The sequence below is a fragment of the Scyliorhinus canicula genome, chromosome 4, assembly GCF_902713615.1.
Source record: "Scyliorhinus canicula chromosome 4, sScyCan1.1, whole genome shotgun sequence".
NCBI lineage: Eukaryota > Metazoa > Chordata > Chondrichthyes > Carcharhiniformes > Scyliorhinidae > Scyliorhinus > Scyliorhinus canicula.
This window is the reverse complement of record NC_052149.1, coordinates 219,246,925-219,260,515: the sequence shown is the minus strand read 5'-3', so window position 1 is coordinate 219,260,515 and position 13,591 is coordinate 219,246,925. Positions and strand designations below refer to the sequence as shown.

Here is a 13,591-nt window from a genome sequence, read left to right as displayed (position 1 = left end):
TGGAAGAGGGGACATGGGCAGATGCCCTGAGGAGGGTGAATTCCTCTTCTTCTTGCGCACAGCTTAGTCTAATTCAGCTAAAGGTGTTGCATAGGACGCATATGACTGGGACTAGGCTGAGCCGGTTCTTTGGGGGTGAGGACAGGTATGGCAGGTGTTCGGGGAGAAGAGCGAATCACACCCACATGTTCTGGGCGTGTCTGGCGTTGGAGGGTTTCTGGAAGGGGGTGGCGGGGACCTTGTCCAGGGTGGTTGGTTCCAGGGTGGAACGGGGCTGGGGGCTCGCTATTTTTGGGGTAGCATCGGAGCCGGGAGTACAGGAGGCGAGAGAGGCCGGTATTCTGGCCTTTGCATCCCTAGTAGCCCGGCGAAGGATTATTTTGCAGTGGAGGGACGCGAAGCCCCCGAGCCCAGAACCCTGGGTCAGCGACATGGCTGGGTTCATTAAACTGGAGAGGGTCAGATTTGTCCTGAGGGGGTCGGTGCAGGGGTTCTTCCGGCGGTGGCAACCTTTTCTAGATTTCCTGGCGGAGCATTAGAGGGTGGTCAACTTCAGCAGCAACCGGGGGGGGGAGAGAACTGGACGGGGGGGGGGGGGTCGGGGGGGGGGGGGGGGTTCGGTATGGGGGTTTGTTCTTATGGTTCTATGTTTATTACTCTTTCTTGTTGTTAATTTATTGTCTTGTATTGGGGGGAAGGGGTTTTGTTTTTCTCTTTTTATTGTTGGGATAACATTTGTTGTTGGAAAATTTGAATAAAAATTTTTTTTTTAAAGGCAAATGGAATTTTGTCCTTCATTGCTAGAGGCCACACCTGGAGTATTGTGTTCAGTTTTGGTCTCCTTACCTGAGAAAGGAAGTACTGGCACTGGAAGTGTGCAGAGGAGATTCACGAGGTTAATCCCAGAGCTGAAGCTGGATTATGAGGAGAGGTTGAGTAGACTGGGACTGTACTCGTTGGACTTTAGAAGGATGAGGGGGGAGCTTATAGAAACATATAAAATTATGAAGGGAATAGATAGGATAGATGCGGGCAGGTTGTTTCCACTGGTGGGTGAAAGCAGAACTGGGGGGCATAGCCTCAAAATAAGGGGAAGTAGATTTAGGACTGAGTTTAGGAGGAACTTTTTCACCCAAAGGGCTGTGAATCTATGGAATTCCTTGCCTTGTGAAGCTGTTGAGGCTCCTTCATTAAATGTTTTTAAGATAAAGATAGATAGTTTTTTGAAGAGTAAAGGGATTAAGGGTTGTGGTGTTCAGGCCGGAAAGTGGAGCTGAGTCCACAAAAGATCAGCCATGATCTCATTGAATGGCGGAGCAGGCTCGAGGGGCCAGATGGCCGACTCCTGCTCCTAATTCTTATGTTCTCACTTATTTCTGGTCAGTAGAGGCCACTTGTTCGAATGTCCATTGTTTAAATGGACGGTTGCCCCCTTCCTCATGTTCTCCCTCTTCAAATATCCATCTAGCTGGATGAAAAAGGGATCAGGTCCTTTGTCCCCAACCAGCCCACAACCCCCTCCAACCATTCCCCACCGTCACTCCCACAAATCTGACACTTTATAACAAAGGTTTAGTATGGGACTGTAAGTTCACAAACAGAGGTTAGGATTTTAGTCATCATCAAGTTTATTGAATGTATGAAGACTTTCAATGAGCACAGGTCTGGCAAGGCTGTACTCCATTCTCATTGCATCCTGGGCATCGTATGGCTCGGAATGACTCCTTGAATCGGTTGGCAAACATTGAGAGTTTGCTTCCATGGCACAAACAGCAGGGGACACATCCTGCCCCATCGCACTGTAGGCATGCGGGCTCCGATTCACCTACCTGAAATAGAGTTAAACCAGGAATCAGACTGACAGGAATTTATTACACGTGGATATCTGTTTATAATGTGTTCACGTTTTCCATTTCTTCTTTTTTTACGTCTCTCCATGCCATTGCCTTGTACCATGGGCTGGCCAGAAGGTGATAAAAATGTTGCTCAAAAACGAGCTACACAGAGTTACTCTAGAATATCCTTAAAATGCGTTTCCTTCCTATCGTTGCTCCTTCCATGTGGAGAAGCATTTGTTCTTTAGCCGCTGCGTATCCATATGGGGGTTTCATTCCCTGAAAACATGATTCCCTCAACTTGACAGACGCGATGAAAGGTCATTGACCTGAAACTGTTCTCTCTCAACAGGCACTGCCTGCTTTGCTGAGCATTTCCAACACTTTCTGTTTTAATATTATCATAAGGCAGAGAGCACCGTGAATCTGGGAGCCCCAGCAAGGTTTCTCTATCTCACCTACCACAACATCAGTGGAAGAACAATGGAGACCATGGAGAAAACAACTTGAGAAAAGGAACCTTCTGTTCGAATCATAGAATTTGCAGAAGGAGGCCATTTGGCCCATCAAGTCTGCACCGGCCCTTGGAACGAGCACCCTACTTAAGGGCAGCACGGTAGCATAGTGGTTATCACAATTACTTCACTGCTCCAGGGTCCCAGGTTCGATTCCCGGCTTGGGTCACTGTCTGTGCAGAGTCTGTACGTTCTCCCCATGTGTCCGTGGGTTTCGTCCCACAGTCCAAAGATGTGCAGGTTCGGTGGATTGACCATGCTAAATTGCCTTTAGTGTCCAAAATTGTCCTTAGTGTTGGGTGGGTTTACTGGGTTATGGGGATAGGGTGGAGGTGTGGGCTTGGGTAGAGTGCTCTTTCAAAGAGCTGGTGCAGACTCGATGGGTCGAATGGCCTTCTTCTGCACTGTAAATTCTATGATTCTATGATTAAGCCCATTTCTCCACTCTATCCACATAACCCCACCTAACATTCTGTTTTGGGACACTAAGGGCAATTTAGCGTGGCCAATCCACATAACTGGCACATCTTTGGACTGTGGTTGAAACCAGAGCACCCGGTGGAAACCCACGCAGACACGGGGAGAACATTTAGACTCTTCGCAGACAGTGACCCAAGCCGGGACTCTCTGTTCCCGACAGCAGGGCTTCCTCGATTCCTGGCTTGGGTCATTGTCTGTGCAGAGTCTGCACGTTCTCCCCATGTGTGCGTGGGTTTCCTCCCACAGTCCAAAGATGTGCAGGTTAGGTGGATTGGTCAAGTTAAATTTCCCCTTAGTGTCCAAACATGTGAAAGTTAGGTGGGGTTAAGGATTTCTGGCAGCTTGGGGCAGATTCAATGGGAAACTTCATTAACAAGCGGTGGAATAGAGAATTCCGCCAGCAGCGAACGGCATGCTGTCGGGAAACACACAGCTGGGGTCCCGGAGAATCCATCCCATAATAACACCACCAGCTGACATCATGATTTGTCCAGTTTTAGTGTTATAACTCACTGCCATCGTTCTAAAAGATGTTATCCAATTATACCACTTTCATCTTCTGTTCATCTTCTCTGAAGTACATTGGAAGAAGAATTCTGTGGAATTTGAAGTACTGGTTAAAATTAGATCACTAACAACTGATCCTTAAAGGTTGGAGTTATGTGTGTTTTTCCATGTTATAATGAAATGAAATGAAAATCGCTTATTGTCACGAGTAGACTTCAATGAAGTTATTGTGAAAAGCCCCTAGTTGCCACATTCTGGCGCAAGTCCGGGGAGGCTGGTATGGGAATCGAACCATGCTGCTGGCCTGCTTGGTCTGCTTTAAAAGTCAGCGATTTAGCTGAGTGAGCTAAACCAGCCAAGGGCATTAGAGCCAAAATGTCCAATGAAGATTGACCACGATGACGCCTGGCTTGGGAAGCTGCAGTTGTAAAGACAGGCCTGTGATACTGGGACTAGGGGCAGCACAGTAGCACAGTGGTTAGTACAGTTGTGTCACAGTTCCAGGGTCCCAGGTTCGATTCCCGGCTTAAGTCAATGTCTGTTCGGAGTCTGCACGTTCTCTCCACGTCTGCGTGGTTTCCTCCGGGTGCTCCAGTTTCCTCCCGCAGTCCAAAGATGTGCAGCTTAGGTGGATTGGTTATGTTAAATTTCCCCTTAGTGTCCAAACATGTGAAAGTTAGGTGGGGTTAAGGATTTACGGCATAGGGCAGAGGAGTGGGCCGATGTCGGGTGCTCTTTCACAGACAATGCAGACACAATGGGCTGAATGGACTCCTTCTGCACTGTTGGAATTCTATGGATCTCGGGTTAAAAAGACAAAAAGGGCAAAGAAATATTTGAGCCAATGTTGCACTTTGTAAGTTCCAAGAAAGGATTTTACAGCAATCAATGACCGTGAGTTTAAAATCCTATTCAATATCATGACAAAAATTGATTTGTCTCTTAGGTATGAAACTTTCTTGTGGATAATGTTGTGGTTGAAACAGAGAATTGAGAGGATTGCTTTGAGGATTCAAACAAGTTGACAGTTGACAAGGAATAAAAAGCTAAAAATCATACAGTGATCAATTTTTTATGAGAAGTTGGTATTCAACTCAAGTAGAATCTTAATTTGGGCAGGTCATTTAATTACTTACTTCAGACGGAGGGATCAAATCCATACCAATTAAATTATCACCAAATGCAGTTTCAAGTTACAAGACCTGTTATTCTAATACCCACAGTGGAGGAGCATGTGAAGAATCAATTAGTCCCTGTGAGTAAATATTTTGAACAAGTAGTGAGTGTTTTAAATATGTATAATAGAGGAATATAAAACTAACATCAAAGTTGATACGATCCAAAGATCTTTAAGCCTTTGAACACAGAAATCTTTCAAAGGGGTTGATTGTATTTTGATCATTAACTGTGAGCAATTTAAATTCAGAGCTTTTTTCCTAATTTAAATAATTAAAAATGTATAAAGTACCTCAGCTGTCCCCAATTGCTTGTCACTGTTTTCTTCAGCCTCTCCCATGCGATCTAGGTTTGCCGTATTTTCAGACATCAACTGGGTTTGGAGAAGCTTACTTAAGATCTGTTTCTGAGTCAGTGGTGCCTTTATGATCCTTAGATTGCTGGTGTAGATGATAATTTTCCCGAAATTAAGTACCGTTGATGGCTAGGAATACAGAGATGCACTGCGTGATTCATACAGATATTACACCAGCACTGACAATATTTAATAAATGTAAGATTGCTGAACATCAATAATACTCAAGTTCTGTACGACCAAATGACTGAATGCAAGAGTGTAAATTAAATTCTCATTTGTGACACTTTCAACTGGAAAGCACTGTATATTGATAAAGGTACATGAGTAATAGTTACGCATCAACTAGATAGCTGAAACCAATTTGACTGAACCATGCTGAAAAATTATGCACGCGCATACAAATGTTACTAATACAAATGAAAACTTATAATTACTGTGTGGTGTTTAATGCTTGGTGCATTGGTTTCAAATTCCTTTCCCCACTTCGTAATGGAGAAGTGAATCCTTTCAAAACCAATACTGTAATTTATAGCCTCTCTCTAAATAACAGCGAGAACTTGAGATAAATATGCAAAAGCATTCATATAAGATTGTTCACTGCAATTTTCAAACTAAGCTCAGAACTTTTTACATAACTATTTATATCAGGCGATATGACTTCAGTCAACAGCAACAGCTTTTATTTCCTCAGCACTCATTGCATACAAAAAGACTTTTCAGAATATTTTACAGGGCAATGAAACTCAAATGGACACTGATTGTTCATAGGTTCATGTACAGACACCATTAAAATATCATGGACAAGTACACGCGGGCAGCACAATAGCATAGTGGTTAGCACTGTGGCTTCACAGCGCCAAGGTCCCAGGTTCGATTCCCAGCTTGGGTCACTGTCTGTGCAAAGTCTGCACGTTCTCCCCGTGTCTGCTTGGTTTCCTCCGGGTGCTCCGGTTTTCTACCACAGGCCAAAGGCATGCAGGCTAGGTGGATTGGCCATCATAAAATTGCCCCTTAGTGTCCAAAAAGGTTAGGATGTGTCATTGGGTTAGGGGTTAGGGGATAGGGTGGAAGTGAGGGCTTAAGTAGGTAGGTGCAGACTCAATGGGCCAAATGGCCTCCTTCTGCACTGTATGTTCAATGGAATGCTGTCCTGTATATCTAGAGAACTCAAACACTTGACTTATTCGTTCATGAGAGGTTAGATCAGCGTTTATTGTCCATCCCTAATTGCCCTTGTTCAGAGGGCATTTAAGAGTCAACCACATTGCTGTGGGTCTGAAGTCACATGTAGGCCAGACCAGGTAAGGACAGTAGATTTCCTTCCCTAAAGGACATGAGTAAACCAGATGCAAGGGGATAAAACTCTTGCTTGAGCTTGAGATAAAGCGATGGTTAGGCCACAGCTGAAATACTGCCTGCTGCTCTGAGCATCACACCTCAGGTCGGATATATTGCTCCTGGATTGAATCAGTTTCAATTTACTGGAATGATACCTAGACTTCAAGCGTAAAATTACAAGATGAGAATACACAAATTAGGGCTGTATTCTGTGGATCTTAAATGATTAAAGGTGATTGAATTGAAGTTTGCAAGATATTCTGTGGGATTGATTGGGTAGATAGTGATAAAGTATCACTGCGCAGTAAAATAGGGAACATAACCTAATATTTACAAAGGATGGGATTCTCCGTCCAGCGAAGGCGGAATCGCAAAACGCGACTGGGCGGAGAATCGCACGTGAGTTGAAAATCGTGGCTGCGCCGGGCACCCGACGGGATGCCATGCTCCAGTGCCTCGACAGCAGTGTCAATGCATTCTACTCCGCACGTAGAGTAAACGGCATTGGCATATCATTAACGAGCCCGATCCGGTATTCTCCGGGGCTTCCGTGATGCTCCGCCTCCGTCAGAAGGAATTACCGACAGTGAGTTATACCTGTGGTTTTAGAAATTGGGAAAACAGAGAGAGGTAGGACATGTTCTCAGAGGTGCGACCGTGGGCAGCAGGTCCTGCTGCTGGCACTTCCAGCTGGGAGAGGAGCATCCAGGAGAAGGGCCGTGGTGCCGGGTTGACCCCAAGCACCAGGGTGGTGTTCCGGCACGGGTCGCCATTGCAGCGGCTTTCAAGGCAGCCATTTTGCTGCTCACCCCTCTGGCTGCCCACCATGGCCCGCTTATGTGCAGAGTGACACCAGCCGCATGGACGGACCCACCCCACCCCCCACACCAGCCCTTCGCTCCACTCCACCAACACCCCCCTCCACCCCCCCCCCCCCCTCGCACCCAACACCTCGCTCCAACTCATCTCCACCTCACAAACACTCACCCCCTACCCACAATCGGACACCACCCACCAGCAGGGCATCACATGACACACCCAAGGGCAACACTTATGGTAGCCCCTACAGAATGGCGCTGGACGGGGGCTGCAGAGCAAACCGTTGGCACGGGTAGTGCCAGCCACCAGCACCCCTGCTGGCAGGGATCGGTGCTCAGGCCAGGATCCAGCATGGTGCCGGGCACCGATGGGACCAGGGTTGAGGTGCAAAGGGCAGAATGCCAGGGGGAAGGGCAGGTGATGGGGATGGGAGAGGAGGGACATGCAGGAGCAGGGACTGCAATGCAGTCCAGGTCACCGTGTAGCCTATTGTACCTTGGTTGGGCATAGGGATACGCACCAAGCTAACATGTCTGCCTTTTACTCCCTGCAGACAATGGATTTCAGAATTCAACCAGGAATGGTGGCCTTCAGCCTACCGGCTGCGGGCCTGGGGGATGCAATGAGGCTGTACGAGCAGGACCAGTGGGCAGGGGGTTGGGATTGGGGGGGGGGGGGGACACTGGAAGGGCCTGCCTTGTTGCCGCTACTGTCTCGGAGTTGTGGCTGGGATTGGGCGACTTCAGAATGGCCCGCCAAATCCCCAGGGCATCCTGCACGGTTGGATCATGGGTTGCGGTGGTGTGGGGGTGGGGGGTGGAGTGGGGGGTAATGGGTTGTGTGGGGGTAGGGGGTGGTGTAGGGATAGTGGAGTGGTGTGGAGGTAGGATGTGGTTTGGAGGCAGGGGATGGTGTGGGGTAGTGGGGTGGTGTGGGGTAGTGGGGCAGGGTGGGGAGAGTGGGGTGGTGTGGGGTAGGATGTGGTGTGAGGGTAGGGTGTGGTGTGGAGGGATGGGATTGTGTGGGGTAGTGGGGTGGGGTGGTATGGGGATGGTGGGGTGGTGAGGGGTAGTGGGGACGGTGGGATGGTGTGGGGTTGGTGGGGATGGTGGGGTGGTGAGGGGCAGTGGGGTGGTGAGGGGCAGTGGGGTGGTGTGAAGGTAGGGTGTGGTGTGGGGCAGGGCGTGGTGTGGGGGTGGTGTGGGGGTAGGGGGTGGTGTGGGGGTAGGGGGTGGTGTGGGGATGGTGGGGTGGCGTGGAGATGGTGAGGTGGTGATGGTGGGTTGGGGGTGTGCGGGTGGTGTTGGGCTCACGGCGCTCACGACCTCTGCCCCCTATGGTGTATGGCGGCGGAAGGCAGCTGCCTTCCCACCCAGGGAAGTTGGGTAGCCCGTCTCTCCTCCACGGTGTCCAATAGGATCGCCAGTTTTGCATCCGCGAACCGGGGTGCCACTCTTCGTCCTGCCATCATGTTGGTTGGGATGATTGTGTGTGGGCTGTGGAGTGCTGATGTGCAGCTGCAGCTCGTCAGCCTCTCGGGTGGCAATCCCGGCTCTGGTGAATCAGACACCGTTTGTCATTGGAATCACTCGAGTTCCACGTGACGCCGGTACTAGCCCATTAACGGATCATGAATTGCTTCGGGACAGGCACCTCTTTAATGGTCATGGAAGTCCACTGAATCAGTCCCGGTGTCAACACTTAGGCCGGGATTGTGTGTGAGCCAATGCTGTAATCGGGAAAGGTGATTGGGCGGAGAATCGGTTCCAACACCAAAATCGTGGCAGGTGCCGATTTGTCACCATATTGCAATGCTCCAACACCTCGACAGTGACATCAATGCATTCTGGAACGCATGTACAGTAGGCACCGATTGCATATCATTAACGGCCCGGCCCGGTAGTCTCCGGGGCCTCTGCAATTCTCTGCCTCTGTTCAACATCGCCACAGTTTGCAGACAGTTGGCCAAGGAGCTTCTGCCAGAACCGGGGGTAGTAATGTGGGGTGGCCAGGAGGTGGGCTGTGGGGTCAGGCTGGACGGGCATGGAACACCATTGCTGCAGCTGGCAAAGCATCCATACAGCTCTGCACACTGTTAACAGCCCACTTTGGACTTGGTGCCACGGGTTGTTTAGGTGTCCACCCAGGGGGGAGCCCTCTCGCCCCAGTCGACCATCAGCTATATGGGTGCACTCCAGCACAAACAGTGCCATCTTTTTAGCTGGGATGGTGTGTGGGGGTTTGTAATGTGTATGTGCAACTGCAGCTTGTCAGCCTCCCGAGTGTCAATCACAGACCTGGCGAATCCCGCACCATTTTTCTTTGGAATCGATTATATTCCACGCGGCACCGGTGCCAGTCTCTTAATGGTAGCAGAATCGGGCCAGGTGTGGTGCCAATTTTTCTGTAGGGAAATTCCACAAATTCTGCATTGGCATCAACACTTGGGGCGGGATTCTCCGTTCCCCGACAGCGATTTTGTAATCGGCAATCGGGCGGAGAATCCCTTTCGATGCCGAAATCAGGGGTGCTGCCTGTTTGACACAGGTTTTGGATGCTCCGCCGCTTTCGAAATGGCATCATCATGTCGCGCACTGTATGCCGAGGACACGCCCTCCCTCAATGTTCCGCCCCCGATGGGCCAAGTCCCCAACCGTGCGGTTGACGTGTGGCCTGAGCGGTCAGGAACCCGGTGTGTGGCTGCGGACTGTGTCCAGCGCTGTCACAGTCGGACGGGAGCTGTGCTGCTGGCCAGTGGGGACTTCCGCAAGGGCTGGGGGGACTTGTTGGGGGTGGCCAGGGGGGATGGCCAGGTGGGCACCATCTGGCATGCTGGGTCCGCACAAGGCTGGCGCCATGATTTACGGTGCAACCGCTGCAGGTCATCGGCGTGTGCATGCGTGGCTATGGACCCGAACATTCTCTGCCCATTTATATCGTGGGAGCCGGGAGTTTTACGCCACGCGGCTGCTAGCCCCTCACCAGTCGCACGATCGGTGAGGGGGCGCCGCCAATTTTATTTCACGTAAAACGCCACAGATCCTCCGCTCTTAGGCTCAAATTCGGAGAATCCCGCCCCAGTCTCAAAAACAGAGAAACCCGCCCATTGTCTTTGCGGAATGCAGTTAAGAAACCTTCAACATCCTAAAGTTGGTAGAAGTGCTGGGTCAACCTTAAATTTTAAAGTTGAGATTGAGAACATTTTGTTAACTAAAGATACGAGTGCAGCACGTTGGCGCAGTGATTAGCACTGCCGCCTTACGGTGCCGAGGACCCGGGTTCGATCTCGGCCCCAGTTCATTGTCCGTGTGGAGTTTGCACATTCTCCCTGTGTTTGCATGAGTTTTGCTCCCACAGCCCAAAGATGTGGAGGATAATTGGAAAAAATGCATTGGGTACTCTAAATTTATTTTTAAAAAACTAAAGGTATGATGGATATGGGACGCTGGTTTAGCACACTGGGCTAAATCGCTGGCTTTTAAAGCAGACCAAGGCAGGCCAGCAGCACGGTTCAATTCCCGTACCAGCCTCCCTGAACAGGTGCCAGAATGTGGCGACTAGGGGCTTTTCACAGTAACTTCATTGAAGCCTACTTGTGACAATAAGCGATTTTCATTTCAGTTTTCATTTCAAAGGAGTTTTATGGAGTTAGGTTACCCGCATTGGACGATGGAAGAGCTTGGAGCGCTAAATGCTCTCTTCCAGTTCCTATGTTTACCTCTTCCGATAACTGGCACAAAAGGACAGCCACAGATGGCAAAACAAAAGGAGCATAGAATAAGATGCTTCAGGCCCTGTGCATGTCTTGAAACAAAGAGACCAACATTGCCCACGTACAGGTCGCCAGCTTATTAGACTGAAAAAAACCAAAGATATTAAATGTAGCTGTATGGGGACCCTTAACACAAGCAAGTGGGTAGCTGTGTATGCCACAAAGCAAAAACCTACAGGATGGTGAACTGTTAATCTGAAACAAGAAAAGTGCTCATTGAGGGAAGTTTAGAAGGGTACATGAAGAGACTCTGTGATAATGGTCCATGGAGGGGTGAATAACATAGGAAATAATGATAAATGGCTCAAAAGAAAAGGTGACTACAGATATTTATCCAGAAGTCTTAAAAGAGACAAAAGGGGAGATTGGTGTGGCACTAGCGGTCAGAAAGAGGGACTGCTACCTCACGGTGCCAAGGTCCCAGGTTCAATTCCGGCTCTGGGTCACTATCCATGTGGAGTTTGCACATTCTCCCCGTGTCTGTATGGGTTTCACCCCCACAACCCAAAGATGTGCAGGGTAGGTGGATTGGCCACGCTAAATTGCCCCTTAATTGGGAAAAATGAATCGGGTACTTTAAATTTATTTTAATAAAGAGGGAATTGATGATAACTGGGGATGTCCTAATGGAGTAGAAACCAGCTGACAGGAAGACAACAGGCCCATTAGTTAAAATGGAATTAATTACTAAGAGTAAATTAGAGAATTAACTGGATGGTAATCTAATGGACAATGGCCACCATAGATTCAGAAAGAAAAGTCCCTGCCGAAACAAACTCCTTGGGCGGGATTATCTGTCCCACCCTGTTTTCCAGCACGACGCACCCTCGCCGGCAGCGGGATTCTCGTTTCCGCCGCTGGCCAATGGAGTTTCCCCTTGTGGCCATCCCAATACCGTCGGGAAACCCTCAGGCGTGGGTGCTCTGCAGGCAAAGTGGAAGATTCCGCCGACATAGAATCCCGCACCTTAACTTGTTTGTGGAAAGCCTGTGGTAATGCACAATTAGACTTCTGAAAAGTGCATTATCCCCAGCAACCGACAGACAGCAATACGATTCCTGGCCTCTTAGTTTTAAAACACTGTTTGAAATGCAGCACCAAAATCCAATTCAGAAACTGATGGAGTCTATAGTGTAATGAATAACTTACCTTGGAATGGCTTGCTGTTAGGTTGCCGAATAAGTTCTGCCCGCCTGTCATGTTATACCTGTCTCCATCTCTGAACACATTTATTCTTTGTGCTAATAAGCGTGTTGAAGGAGAGTAAGATGATGCTTTAGCTCGGCCGATTTCACACCCTTCATCCCTCAATTGTGTTTTCAGTGACCCACGTGGACCCTCATCCTCAGGTTCCTCTGATTCCGATCCATCCTCGTAAACCTGCTTCAGAACACGACCGCTGTAAGAGGAGGAGATCCGGAATCTCACTTTCCTGGGCTTGGCTTCAAGCTTCTTACTTATTTTACTACGGAATTCCTCCATTCACAACCTTGGCTAATTGACTGCAGCAATACCTGAAGAATCCCCCCCGCAAAAAAAACTAAAAGGCTTTAATCTGCCTGCGATTAGAGAACTAATACACGTAGAGTTCTGTCACTAAGCCTCCTCTGCTCTCTCGCTTCTTTGCAATGTATAATTCAGTGATGAGATCATTTTCATGAGGCTGATACCAACTAATTAAACAATTACATGAGTGTGTAAGGTTCTACAATACTGCAGGGCAATTTATCTTAGGCAGCAATTAAAATAAGTCTTTGTTGGAGTTGTACTGTTACATTCATTTTGTTAATTATATATCTGAACAATAGTCCTTTGCTGAAGCACATTAACTATGTGCGCTTGCTGCATCAGCACCATTATTCTTACATAGATTTGAGTTTTGTATGACTCCACTAGCCTTTGTTCACTATTAAAATTTAAAGCTTAAACTGGAGTAAAAAGATTTGTCTTCTACTTCGATAACTCTACCGTTTTCTTTTCTAAATCAGCGTACTGTTTAATTATTTTCACTCCCCCTCCCCAGTGAACATCCAGCTTCATGGATGCCATTATTGTCACTCATCAGCTCATCAGCTGGGCAGAGAAATACAGGTTAGCGTGAGTCTAAATCTCACTTTCCATGTTTCTCTTAATTGAGCAGACAGCCAATTATGTGGCCGTACAAAGGTAAACTATCTGCCCTCGATTCCTCGGCCTTTCAGCAGCCTTTGACATGGTTGATCATTCCATCAACCTCCAAACCATTTCCTTCATCATCCAGCTGGCTGAGACTGCTCTCACCTGGGGCAGAATGCCGCTCTTCCCTGGTGGCAGGATAGCAGGTGGGCAAGGGCATAAAATCGGGTGTGGGCTCATATCCCGGTGTCTACCCACCCACCCACCTCCAATTCCACCATAATCTATGCATGCTCCAAACAAGTCTCTGCTTACATTCCATCCAACATACCAACCCTCCCACCCACATCTGGCTCCATTGAATCTCCATTGAGGGCTTGATGCATTCCAAGCAGAGACCATTACCCCTGGTGGCACTGCTGGGACCAGAGAGCTATGGGACATTTGATTGGCCAGCAGTTCTTGGTGGTGAGACGCCCTCCCCAGAAGCCTCCCATTGAACCAATAAACTCCCCTCTGAACATTAAATAGCTGTGGAGCAACCCACAGGAGCAGGGGCAGGATCACTACACAACTTTTGCCACAGGGAACGGGGACATGGGTGAAACATAAAATCCATCCTTTGTGTGATGGTTGTCCCTTTTTGTGACATCTTCAGTCGTTGACTGCAGGTTCT

The 13,591-nt window shown here is 48.6% G+C and overlaps 1 protein-coding gene across 1 annotated transcript; it reads right to left on the bottom strand.

The window, feature by feature from the left end:
• Positions 1 to 1,610: 1,610 nt before the first annotated feature.
• On the bottom strand, positions 1,611 to 12,412 carry LOC119965379 (glutaredoxin domain-containing cysteine-rich protein 2). The gene is made up of 3 exons (XM_038796087.1): positions 11,950 to 12,412; positions 4,806 to 4,997; positions 1,611 to 1,829 (listed from the first exon to the last, which is right to left on the bottom strand). Exons 1-3 carry the CDS (start codon positions 12,280 to 12,282, stop codon positions 1,650 to 1,652), a joined length of 705 nt encoding a protein of 234 aa, XP_038652015.1. The 5' UTR covers positions 12,283 to 12,412; the 3' UTR covers positions 1,611 to 1,649.
• Positions 12,413 to 13,591: the final 1,179 nt, after the last annotated feature.

Bases quoted from the DNA above. Each gene is read 5' to 3' on its own strand.
- LOC119965379 (XM_038796087.1), bottom strand. From the start codon at position 12,282: ATGGAGGAATTCCGTAGTAAAATAAGTAAGAAGCTTGAAGCCAAGCCC. The intron at 4,998-11,949 runs GTAAGTTATTCA...CTGTATTCCTAG, and splicing joins TAACAGCAAGCCATTCCAAG to CCATCAACGGTACTTAATTT. The intron at 1,830-4,805 runs GTACTTTATACA...ACTCTATTTCAG, and splicing joins AGCAATTGGGGACAGCTGAG to GTAGGTGAATCGGAGCCCGC.